General features: G+C 39.1%; 1 protein-coding gene across 1 annotated transcript in view; it reads left to right on the top strand.

Annotated features, from left to right (window-relative positions):
* The window catches only part of snta1 (syntrophin, alpha 1), a 40,190-nt gene extending 27,744 nt beyond the window's left edge, over nucleotides 1–12,446 (top strand). The window contains exons 3-8 of the mRNA XM_023954910.2: nucleotides 5,880–6,075; nucleotides 6,336–6,525; nucleotides 8,279–8,409; nucleotides 8,726–8,922; nucleotides 9,510–9,697; nucleotides 10,524–12,446. Coding sequence (XP_023810678.1) covers nucleotides 5,880–6,075; nucleotides 6,336–6,525; nucleotides 8,279–8,409; nucleotides 8,726–8,922; nucleotides 9,510–9,697; nucleotides 10,524–10,616 — 995 coding nt within the window. The 3' untranslated portion in view covers nucleotides 10,617–12,446. The remainder of the gene's footprint in view (nucleotides 1–5,879; nucleotides 6,076–6,335; nucleotides 6,526–8,278; nucleotides 8,410–8,725; nucleotides 8,923–9,509; nucleotides 9,698–10,523) is intronic.
* The last annotated feature ends 436 nt before the right edge of the window (nucleotides 12,447–12,882 follow it).

Raw genomic sequence — 12,882 nt, 5'->3', positions numbered from 1 at the left:
GGTCACAGTCTCAGTTCTGGCTGAAATCCAAATATTGAAATGTCTTAAAAGTACTTTGGACTGATGAATCCACTTGGATGAGAGGCTGGTTGTTTCAAGAAAGAAGACTTTAGTCCAGAAGCCAGGACTCGACTTCAGACAAGTATTCTTAGTGGTTACAGTTCAGCCAAGCAACATCTAACCACATTTAAGTGTCAGAACCCCAATGGCTTCCTGTGATTTGTGAGGTTCTATAAAACTGTACGAACTTTCACAGCAAGAAAGTTAATGGCCCAGTACCAAACAGGACATAGAAACTTTCCCTTCACATTTATACAACAAAAGGAATTTCTTTTGCTGCCAGATCAGCTAAAGTCATAGCAGTGCCATCTCAGCTAAATTTAGCTTTGCGATGTGCCACCGCTGGTATTCATGGCAACATTTCTGGCTGCAGCCTAAGTGCATAATCTGTGTCTGCACTGTCCGTCTCACTATTTCCCAACCAGACTGGCTTTTTAACAACCTGTCACACCTTTTTTCAGCTTTATCTAGCTCCGCCTTCTTAGAACTCATATAAATATATCTATTTCTTTTTATTTTTTACTTTATTTTGGACTTTGTCTTTATCGGTTTTCAAGGCTCTGATGGAAACGTCATTCAATAAAATGTTTTACATCGATGATTTGCTTTTACAACATCTTCATATCAAGAGATAATGCCCAAAGAGGTGCCAATGATCAGAAATGAACGCACGCTGTGGAAGCCGAACCGCGATGGACGGTTGCTTCCATGTTAATTCCTTAGAATGGACACTTCATTGGGTACTATCCCGCTTATACCAAGGTCACTTGTGAATTAAATAAATATTCGATCAGGTTTTAGTCCTTTATTCTTGTTATTTTTTTTATTTAAATAGCTTTTTCACAAAAAGCGTTTGATGCGTGGTGCGGCGCGTCGTCAGGGTAACTGCTGAGCCCGCAGCGATTGGTTAGGAAAGCGATATGTATGCTGATCATCACGATGGGTTAAATAAAACATCAGATCAGAAAGTTCACCTCTGTCAGCTTGTTTTTGTCCAGATGATGAAGCTAAAGTTTGTTTTAAAGAAGCCAGCGCAGTGATACAGAGCATTTAGACTATGTGACCGGTGTACATTATCACTGTGGATTATCACTTTTTAATCCACACCGAGCAGCCAATAAAAGTCAAGACTATGGCATAAATAACATTAAAATTACTAAAGATTATTATGGTTAAAACCTTTATTCACTCCAAAGGCACTCTAGCCCTTGAGAGGTCATGTCTTTTTGTGACTAGTCCTACAAGTTGAAAACAGCTTTCAATTCTCCAAAAGCTTTGGGGGAAAGGCAAAGCTTTCCTCAAGAACGTGGAAAAGCTTCCAACCTTCCAAGGATGCAGCCTCACTCAGTACAAATAGAGGGATGGTAATGAGATTATATTTAAAATGTGGCCATATTGTTGAATCTAATATCATCTAGGATCATTGTTGGAAACCAGTACATCATTTTATTTTGTTTGGTTTTTATTTACACAAAAAAATCTGTTAAATGTCATAGATGTTAACTGGTATAAAACCGGATATCAAATACATTTTGTCTGGTCTTTGTATTAAATATTCATTTCTTGAGATGAGCAGTAATTTCACTATTTTTAGTTTTGTGGTCTTTTCCCTCAGTTTTGAGATTGACCAGATAAATGATGAACGGCCTCGGTGAAGGAGCGCTCGGCTTTCCCATGGCGCATACATCAGTTTGTTGGCACAGGAACAAATGGACAGAAGCTCATTTCTATGAAATATTACGCATGCAGGACAACTACTTCAAAGTGTGTGCATACTGGCTGCTCATTTCTCTGTACAAGATCCTAGTTACACAAACCAAACATGGACGGATTTTTCGACTGATTTCATATTTCATACATACGCTGATTCATTTTTCTCTCTGTAAATAAAGACAAAGACTACTTCTTAAATTATTTTTCTTTAACCCTTGTGCTATCCTAGGCACTTTAACATTAGGAGTTGGTCTAGACCCACTAGACCAGGGGTGTCAAACTCCAGGCCTTGAGGGCCGACATCCTGCTGGTTTTCCAGAATTCCTGCCTCGTCTGCTGCGGATTACCTGAATCAGGTGCGATAAGCCAATAAGGAGCTTCAATGGCAGGTTGGTGGGAAAACATGTTTGACACCGGCCCTTAGGGCCTGGATTCTGACACCCCTGCACTAGACAGTGCTCTGAACCTTTTTTCTTCAATGATTTGTGATCTTCACTGGTGTCCATGGATTACATGAAATCTTTCCACCTTTATCCACCTTTGTCATGGTAGGGAGAACACGTCAATGGAAGGGTGGGGACATCTAAGATAGCACACGGGTTATGGAGCAAAATATGTTTATATTAGTTGAGTCTGATTTTAGAAAAGAAAAATTCTTCAGCCGGCTCCAGCACTTGGCGTTCAGGGATTTATTAATTTAGTTACTACTGCATTCGCTTTATTAACAAAAATACTAAGGAATTTGTTCCAAGAGGCATTATTGTGACTCAGTCATATTTCAGTCTTTGAGTTGCATAGAGTCTTTGAGTGACAGGTTTTCTTTTAACAGTGTTTTAGTCCCACTTCGATCACCTTTGATCTATTTTAAAAGCATTCCCGTTGTTCTTTTAATTATCATGATGCCATTTTAAAACAAAGTCAAAAAACCTGTCATTTTGTAGGACATAGTTTCTGTAGAGCGTCAGGAATTCATTCGAAATTCCTTTTAGAATTCCCCCCCATTAAAAATCTGTTTACACACTTTCTCCCACTATCTTACAGCCCCTCACAACCCCAACCCAACATTACAGATGCAACAAAAGTGGCGATCAATGTCAGAGTGGAGCAGGAAGCTTATAGCCCGCCCAGCATGTTTTCTACATCACAAATGAACTCTTTTTCAAACACCATTTTTTTCATCTGCTCCAATTCACAACACTTTGAGAAAAAGATCTGCGATGTTAATCTTAATTTTCTTTATATGTGCCCTCTATCATCAGGAAAATGCCACAAGCACATGTTAAAATGACCAAAAACGCCATTTTCATTAGAGAGTGGCAACCAATGATTATTTCAATTATTTACTTATTAATCAGTTCATTATTTGATTAGTCATGGTTATTTGAAAAGCATCTCAGTCATGCTGCAGAAAAGGGCATAACGTTTGGATTCTTTGTTTGGTATATTGTTTTTTTTTTTTAAATACTAAGTTTTTTAACCTTGTAGATACAGAGACAAAGTAGAACTATATTTTTGAGTATAAGAAGAAATGTTAAAAACTGAGGAGGTTTTTGGGTTTGGGATCGTTTATAAAACCATATTTGCAGTACAAGTATTCTCCATTATACTAAATGTTGATCATTTACTTCATACTTTTTCTGTTGCTTTCGCTTAACCCTTTTTTCCGAAACTCATGATCTATGCTTAAAGTTGAAAGGAAATGTCTTTCCTTAGATTAAAGACATATTTTGTTTTCAGTGGAATCCTCTTGAAGGAAAGGCTGGAGACAGCCAGCGACGGCATCTGTCAGACTTTATTCATCAGCTTCAACATGTCTCTTTCTGATCATGGTCAGGTTTGCTGTAGTGGCTTTCATCAGGTGTCTTTTAGCATTCTTGTCAACATTGTTTTTGAAACCCGGAATCTTCTTGTACAAAAAAAGCTACTTCAGAGCAGACAAAAACCCAAAAGCCTCATGAATAAAAACCAGTTTCAGTGCTTTCTCTGTCACATTGATTAGATGGTGAGTTGGTACCAAAATAACCTTCACCTCTATAACTGGTGCACCTTTTGTGTTTAGATTCAGTGAAATGATCCATCAAACCAGTTGTGTTCATGATGTTTTTGACAAAAGAGACTATTTTGGGAATAATTCAAGCCTTCTTAATGCCGTCTTGTGCTTTGACTCCTCTGCTCGCCCTCTAGCAACTTTGCTTTTGTGGTGCGCAAGAAGGCCAATTGCCTCTTCCCCAGTGAAACCAGAGCTTTGCCTCCAGCCTCCTGCCTTACTGTGTCCTTTGGGCTATTTTTACTCTGGCAGAGGCTACTCCTGCTAAACCAATACCAAAGCCTCCTGAACCGCAGCAGAAGTCGTGTGTGGTGGTGGTGGTGGTGTGTAGGCGTATGTGCAGGGGTGTGAGGCAAATGTCATTTCAAAAAAACTGTTCTTCACAGAATCATGTCTCAATAATACATGAAAAGTCTTTGGGTTATATAATTGATGATAAAAATCAGTGATTTTTAAAAGGAGAAATTAGTAAACCTGGTGTCAGCGTTTCTTCCGATAGTTTCATAACAATTTACCTTTTTATTTTTGCAACATTTTAAACTGTGACAAAAGATATTAACCCATAGTACCATCAGCTCTTTATCGAAGTATAGTTTTCATTCAAAATATGACCTGAGGGTTTCAAAAAAGTCTTTAGCTTTGACGTTTTTAGTTTAAAACAAACATCTATTTTTATTTTGTCTCCACACTTTTTTGATTTTTGTTCTAAAACATAAAACCAATTTAATGTCCATTTTTTGTGTTTATTGCAGGTAAAAAATGACAAACTTACTACTCAGAATTGAAGTTTTCTGTGTAATTTCAGGTTTATTGTGGAACGATTGTATGATATAACGAAAAATATATATGTGAAAGAAAAAAAGAGCAAGGGTTAAAATATAGATATGAAGCACTGCCACACAAAATGTTCAAAAAGGCTCTGGAATGCGGAAGCTATGTTCACACCGCCCTTAAGCACCAATTCCATTGAGAAGTCTCTGTAAATGCACATTTCTGGCTTTCACATTCAAAACTCTTGCGTTTACACATTGAGAGCAAGACTTTTGACGAGCATTTTCGGGCTCATGTGCGGCCAATAAACCAGGTCCAACTTAGACTGAGACTTAGATTTGTGCCAACCGTTTGTGCCCAGCCAGAACTTTCATTTATCGGAATAGAGCTGTGAAAGAAATAACCTGGAGCAAGATTCACGAGATTTGCACCGCATTTACATTTCGCACCAAGCCTCTTCTAAGTGTAATTGACGCACATGCACTAGTAAAGAGTAGCAAAAGAAAAGGAAGAAGAAGCCCCTCCCTCTATTAACCCCTCCCAGTGTGAACACCATGAACCAAATCCGCATTTTGCAAATTTCTTGAACGCGAATCACAGGGTGACCGTAAATTTTCCGCATTACACATGAAATGTTGGTTTTTCGTGATACATGCAGGAAATACATAATTCTCAAGTGTTTTTTGCGTTTGCCATCGGTCGATATGCGCAAATGTCTGTCGAGGCTTTCGGCCAACGGGTCTTAACGGGTTTTAACGGGATTCATTTGTGATACATCTGTGAAAAATTCATGTAAAGAACCTCAACGTTTCTCTCTTTTTCCACGTATATTCACGTATTACCAATTTTCTTCTGTGCAACATACGCAAAATGTACCTAGTGGGTGTGGGACACGGCCTTCATGAGTTAATGACAATTTTTGTTTGTGTTGCCGATTCATTCAGTTTCCCCTATTTCTAAAAAAGGTTGCTTCACGAAGGAAGAATGTCTAAAAGTGTGGATCATATAGTCCAGCTGTGCTTGGGCACCTATCCCAGAATTATATCCTCATCTGTGCCTCCAGCTGGGGCCCAGGACATCCTCACTCCTGCATCTTAAAGGAAGAGCTGGAATCAGGAAAGCTTCCAACAGCAGTTGTCTTTAGGATTCTCAATTAACTATAAGAAACTATTAGACAAAGACTCATCCTCTCAGTGGGACCCCATTTAAATCAAATTATAATCAGCTCTGTCTGTCTTTTGCCTCATCAGCCATTTTTAACCAAACTCCCCTCTCTCCTCTTCTGCAGTGAAGTACATCAAGGAAATGTCTGCTTTTTTTAAAAGCTCTGGATCCCCCGGAGCGTCTCTCCCCTGGGATTCTCCTCCCTCCACTCCTCAGAGGGACCCCGAGCTCTCTCCTGCTGAGGGGAAGGAGCCTCGCAGCGTACCTCTGAAGATGTGCCAGGTGTCACGGAAACAGTGCCCCCCGGACACAGAAGACAGGTGCTACATGTCAAACACTTCCTGCTTTGTCACTTCTGATTCAGTCAAACATTTCTGAGCAAGAAAATCAATGCGGACGTCAATTCCAAGTAATCCGAGACTCTGTGCTTCAAGATGTTTTGGTTTTAGTCACGTTTATGTTACTGAACATTTCTTCCCCCTCAAGTTATACATCATTTTGTCTTTGGTTTCTCCAACTGCCCCACTTCCCCATCTCCTCTGTTCCTCTTTCCCTCTCTTGCTTTCATCTCATTTGTCAGATACTTTGAGGTGACTTCATTCAACAGAAAGAACTCTGTGTTCCTGCGGGCTAAAGACCCAGCCATGGCTCAGTCGTGGTACAACGCCATCCAGGCTGCTGCTGGCAGTCTGTTACCGCAAGTGAAGGAGGAATTAAAGATCATGCAGCCTGGTGTACAAATCAAGCATGTGGGCTGGATGACAGAACAGGTAGGAAATGTGTTTGTGTGGAGGTCACATGTTAACGAGATAAATCAGGATTCCCCTTTTGATTCATTCATTTTGAAGCAGTAGTAAAAAAAAAAAGACAAATAAAGTAGAAAAATTCTGTTTTGACTTTTTAGCCGTGAATGGTCTTATTGTTTTTCAGCAGACTTCTGGCCACTTCCATTTGTTTTTTAAATATAAAGGCCGTTTCCCACAGCCACTATGTACATTTGTGCATGTTGCATGGATGAAAATTGGTCATATGTGAAAATACATGGAAAAAGGGAGAAAAGTTGTAGTCTTTACATGAGATTTTCACCGATGTATCACTAATGAACCACGTTAAAACCACGGAAAAAGTACGAATAAACCACGCACAGAGAATACGTAAATCCACTGAGAACATGAACTGTTCGTGATTATCGCGCTGTTTAAATGTAATTCATAAGCGATTCGTGCGTCAGTTAGTTAACTTAAGTTAACTAAGTTAGTTTTTTCACCTAAGTTTAACGTTATGTGTTCATATTATACACAATGTAAAAGTTATACATCTGTGGGACATGCGTGAAAAGTCTGTTAGAAATACCTGTAACGGCATCACCCGACTGTAACAAACTACATGAAAAAAAAGAGCAAGTTAAAATGTTTTGTTTTCAGGCCAGTTTTTGGTTCCTGGGAGCTAATAGTTTTTCTTATTTTAATAAGCAGATCACCTACATAGGTCAATTTTATTTATTGTTATGTAGAACCAATAAATGCATTTTGTAAGTAACTTTTTTCTGCCTTAGTTTTTTGCACCGAAAAAATACCTAAAAATAGATAGATCAAAAAGGGAGAAATTCAGCTGTCCAGCAGCAAAACACAAGCCTCAACTAAGCAGGTTAGTAGAATACCGGAATTAGAATACGTTTGTGTACACAGAACAAAAACAGTCTTCTGTTTGAGAAAAATAAACTGCATCCACTGTTCCCTGATAGGAATATTTTTTGGAAATAGCTTTCCTTCACAACCTAACCCACATTTTTTTTTTTTTGCTACTTACTAAATAAACTCAAGATCAGGTGGTTTCCCTGTGAAGCCGCTCAGAACACACTGACTGTTAACTCCTCTACATGCTGTACCAACCTCTGCTGGATGCTTTGTTTAGCAATCTAAGATTACCCGACATCGCTGCTTTAGATTTTTCTGAGATTATTACACACACTGGAAATGCTCCACAGCCCTCTAAAGATTGAAGAATAGTTTTTCATGTTTGTTTATAACACATTTGAAACTTAAAAATATGTGTTGGACAACTGTTACTTTTCATAAAATCCTCACTAAAAAAATACCTTTAGGTGTTAAAGCTTCACTATTGGGAGCCTATCCTGCAAAGAAGACACCACAAAAGAGAACATCGCAAAGTAGATAATAACAAAAAGGCATATGGGAAACATTAGTTATAATAAATGTTGTAAACATACCATCAATTACATTTTGATTTTCTTTCAGAAGCAACAAAATGCTTTAAATCACATTTAAGTTCAAGATTTTCAAGAGTTTGATGTTTGTCTTCAAGCTTTTTGCTTAGGAATGTGAGAGAGTCTGTGAGAAATGACATGTGAAGCTATTTAGGCATCCTCATGTGGACGATTCTTCAAATGCATTTGAAGTTTAGAGAACAACTGCTCCCTTGAATCCAGAAGGAGCAGATTCTTTGCAAAGCAAAAGGTCTCGGTGATTAACTTGACTGTGAAGTGGGTGTTTGTGTGTGCAGATGCGTCAGGGTCCAGAGAAAGCAGTCCTGGCTGTGTTGACGGAGAAAGACCTTCTGCTGTTTCCATCACTGCCTGAAAACAAGCAGAGCCTCAGCAGCCCCACCAAGAGCCACCCGCTCATCACCACCAGGTTCTCACATGGATGTGTGGCTTAGGACTTTTGCTCTCATCTTTTTTTTCTGCCGTCCAGTAAACCAGTTTGCTCTCTTTCTTTTCTTCCCTGTTACACATGTTCACTCCTTCCACATCTAAACTGCTTTACAACATCACACCTCTGGGGAAAAACTATATTTTTAGCAGAATCTATGAGTCATATTTTTCTCACTTCTTCCTCTCTTACATGCCTCATTTCCATCTTTTTTTTCTTGGCTAGAGCATCTGTAATAGTTCTTAACAGGTGTCTTTTCCAGCCGCAGTCCAGTAATATTTCCTCCCCATGCGCTCAGATTGGTCCACTCCGGTCCAGGAAAAAGTTGCCTGCATGCGGACTCTGAGCTGTCCTTTGGCCTGCGATCAGGAACCAGACAGGGTGTGGAGACTCACGTGTTCCGGGTGGACTCTGCGAAAGAGCTGTCCGCTTGGACCCATTTGTTGGTGGAGGGTTGCCACAACGCTGCTGAGCTCATCAAAGAGGTCACCACGGGTACAGAACCTTCCAGAAAATAAGTTTTCATGTTGCTCTTAAGGCGTGCTGTGCAGTTTCTTCGTGACTCAACACCAGAGGTATTCTCTGCAGATCCCATAGGATTGCTGTTTTTTCTCTATAAGGATTTTTATTCTATTCTAGGAAAAAGGAGAACGGAAATCCAAAGTTTCTAAAGTAGAAAAAAAAAAAATATATATATATATATATATATATAAACTTTTGAAACTTTGGATTTTTTTCTCTGTATTTATCCTAATCTAGGTTAATCTAATCGGACTATTTTCAATTTTTATGGCTTTTTAAGCAAAACTTAAAAACCAAAACAAAACATTTAGTGGATGTAGTTTTTGCAATTGCACATTTGAGCATATCCAGTTTCACTTCCTATACTCATAACGCCCTCTGCTGTTTGCATGGGGGTAGTGCGGAAAACTTTATTAGAAAATGATCTCAGCATGTCTTAATTGTATTTGAAATGAAATAAAAATTAGAAGCTACTATGAAAAATAAATAAATAAATAACTTCTTATTTTATTTAAAAAAAAAACACCTTTCACCTTTATTTATTGTTTCTGCCATTGCAGCCTGCAGTTGGAACGGGAAAGAGTGTACTTTGGGAGTGCACATCGACGAGGGTTTCACACTTTATACAGAAGAAATGGGAGTCAGGAAAAGCATTCTCCTCCAGCAGCCCTTTGAGCGCCTTCGAATGTCATCAGATGACGGAGTTCGAATGATGTTCCTCGACTTTGGAGGCCCTGAGGCTGAGCTTGTCAGACATACCTTTTTATTTTAAAATTACAGATGCAGTATTCAAAGTCGAAACAATTCTTAAAACTAAAGCAAACTAAAATAAAGAAGTCATTTAAGATATGTGGCTAAATGTAATATTAATTTTGATAGGAAAGTCAAATATGTCCCAACGTTAAAGCCCAACAATAAGGGATTGTTTACTTTTTCTGTCAATTTTAATGGGAAAAGGAAGCAACACAAACCAGTACATTAGGCTTCATAAAATATCTATTGTAAAAGTGTTCCCAGTAATCTTTTAGTTATGATTATAACGTTTTAGCCTAAATCAAAAAGTCCTGTTGTTATCTAGGACATAGTTTTTTCATAGCAGCATGAGTTTTTTTTTTTTTTAGAAATTCACCTTCGAGTTGTGGGCGGAACCGTTACAGCGGAGCAGTACTGCTCCTCTTACTCTCTCTCTTGCTGAGAGCTTTCTGTTTACAAGCTCTCCCGTTAGCTTGCAGCCGCTCACATCCCCAACTTAAAAGAAGAATGTGTGTGAGTCTGCTCCTGATTCAGGGCGATTGAATAAAAAATACTCAGAAATGCAAAGTCAAGCTTAATTTTCTTTGTATATGTCCTCATCATGAGAAAAATGCCACAATGACATGTTAAAAACACAGAAACAGCTATTTTCAACAGAGTGGGTCTTCGAACTGAACCTAATATTAGACATGTTGAATGTTTTCATTTCATTTTTCACCATTTTGACCTCATTTTCCTCTAAGTGAAATTCCTTTTCATGTCGTTTTGTCTGTTTGTATCTAAATAGGTTCTTTGTCTCTCTCTCCGTTTCCTCACCTCAGCAGCTGGATCTTCACTGCTGCCCGAAAACGCTCGTGTTCATCATCCATTCTTTCCTGTCGGCCAAGGTCAGGCGGCTGGGGCTCCTGGCGTGAGAAGGACCGGCCTATCAGAGCGTCAAAACAAGGACAGCCTCAGAAAAATTCTCCACAGCCAGGCCGAGGGGCAAACGATGCTGACGAAACCTTTTAGTTCGATCGCCCCAAGTCGGGGCGCCCAGTGGTGCTGCCGGACAGACGAAGAACGGGGATGTTGGTCAGTTAGCCAGTCGAGGTGCCTGACGTGTCGAAGCTGAGCTGAATGAACACAACAGCAGTTTATTTTTGTTCTTTTCTGTCACCAGTTTAGTTTAGTTTAGTTTGATTTAATGAGTCACAACAGGCCTTTGTCATCTCTCACTCCGTCTAAAAAAAGAAAACCTCCACAAAAAGTGTCCTGATTGACGTAGGACAAACGTGTTTTTTTTCTTTTTTTCATAAAAGCAGCTTCAGTGGAGTGACAGAGGGGGAGTGTCCGATCATCATCATCATCATCATCGTCATCATCAGCGTTCTAAATGGAACTACTGCAAAAACAGATCTACAAGACAAAGTGTGGTTGCTTTTTGTAAAACTGTATTTTTCATTGCAAAAAGTAAAAAATTTATTAGATTTTTTTAACACTATTCATAATTTGTGACCTAAAAAAAGACTAGCAGCATCTACAATAAGAGCACGACTTCGATAATGTCGAAATGAATGCAAAGAATAAATGTTTCTTAAGGATCAAATCAGGCTGAATCTTTGTAGCCTTTTATTCGTTTAGCTTCATTTAATTTCAAGCATCAATCAAGTCTATATTTTGATTGCTGTTTTTTTAATTGATTGATCACAATCATTTTAAAGACCGTGTCACATATTGCATGGAAGAATTGGTGAGAAAAGTTTGTGGTCTTTACTTGAATTTCTTACAGATTTATCACAAAAGAACCACGTAAAAAAACCACAGAAGAGGTTTCTAGTAAAACACGCACAGAACACTAGAAGCAGTGATGCACGGCCTCACCCAGACGGTTGCTTACCTTCTCTTCCTCCTCCTTCTGCTGGAGCTGCACCAGCTGGTTGTTATGCCGCTGAAGAATAAGCAAAAGCCCTTCTCACCTTTGGGGGTTCACGGTGATGACCTTGTGTACAGAGACGTACGCTCATAGGCATCTCGGGATTTACTGCCGAAGGGGGGAAAGATCGACCCATTTATGTACCCCTCATGCAATACGCCAATCGTGCATGATTATTGCACTGTTTATATGCAATTCATTAGCGATTTGTGCGTCAATTTCCTCATTTAAACGTGAATTGCGCGCCGTGTATGCGAAATAAAAGTTATACATCGGTGGTACACACGTGAACAGTCTGCAAAAATCAAACAATATTGGGTAATAATTGCATATAAACTGCGTAATTCTCAACCGACCTAAAAATTTATCAAAACCAAATTCACGTAAAGACAAAACCCCCGTCTGACGAAACCCTCAACGGACATCTGCGCACATCCACGAATGACCAACGCTAGAAACACTTATGAATGACGTATGTCACGCATGTAGCACAAAAGACAGACTTTTCATATGTGAAGAATTGTGCAAAATGTGTGTATTGGCTGTGTGGCACGACCTTTACGTCGGTAAACAGCAAAAAAACTACGTCAGCTCCTTAGCAGAGACTTTCTATGACTTTCAGCGTAACAAAATGTGTCGTTTACATGAATGATGTGATCATCTGTTGTCATCTATTTAGTAATTTGAGGCCTTTTTCTTCTTTTTTTCTCTTTGTTTCTCCCTCGCTCCTAAACTTTCTCTAGGAAAACGTGTATATTCTTATTTAAACAAAGGTGTGCCTTGCAGCGTTGTTTGTATATAAAAGTGTAATAAACTTTGTTAACTTTTATCTGCTTTGGCCCATTTTGTTTCTCCTTCCCGGGGTTTGAACGTGATCTTTATAATGCTGTAAGTTACAGATCTGTCTTCTGGAAAAAAAAAAAAAAAAAAAAGCCTCCATTCTTTTTTTTTTTTTCTTAAGTGAGCCCTTCTTATTCTGCAGCAAATTTTCTATCTTATCATCTCTAATGAGCCATTCCATCAGCCTTCACGCTGTCTCTATTTAACAGTCCCTGTTGGTGATCTGACAGTTTTATTGAGTCCAGACTGATCTGATGAAACGGGCAAGAGCAAAGATGATGATGATGATGATGATGATGATGATGAGGAGGAGATGCTTAAGTCAGCAGGGTGTGTGATGGAAACAGGCCTGCTGCATGCAAAGCACACTCTGTCACATGCTTTTACAGCGTAGATGCAGTTATCGGTGAGGAGCAGATGCCATG

The sequence above is a fragment of the Oryzias latipes genome, chromosome 5 (genome assembly GCF_053564925.1).
Source record: "Oryzias latipes strain Hd-rR chromosome 5, Olatipes_Hd-rR_3.1".
Taxonomy (NCBI): domain Eukaryota; kingdom Metazoa; phylum Chordata; class Actinopteri; order Beloniformes; family Adrianichthyidae; genus Oryzias; species Oryzias latipes.
This window is presented reverse-complemented; position numbering and strand designations above follow the sequence as displayed.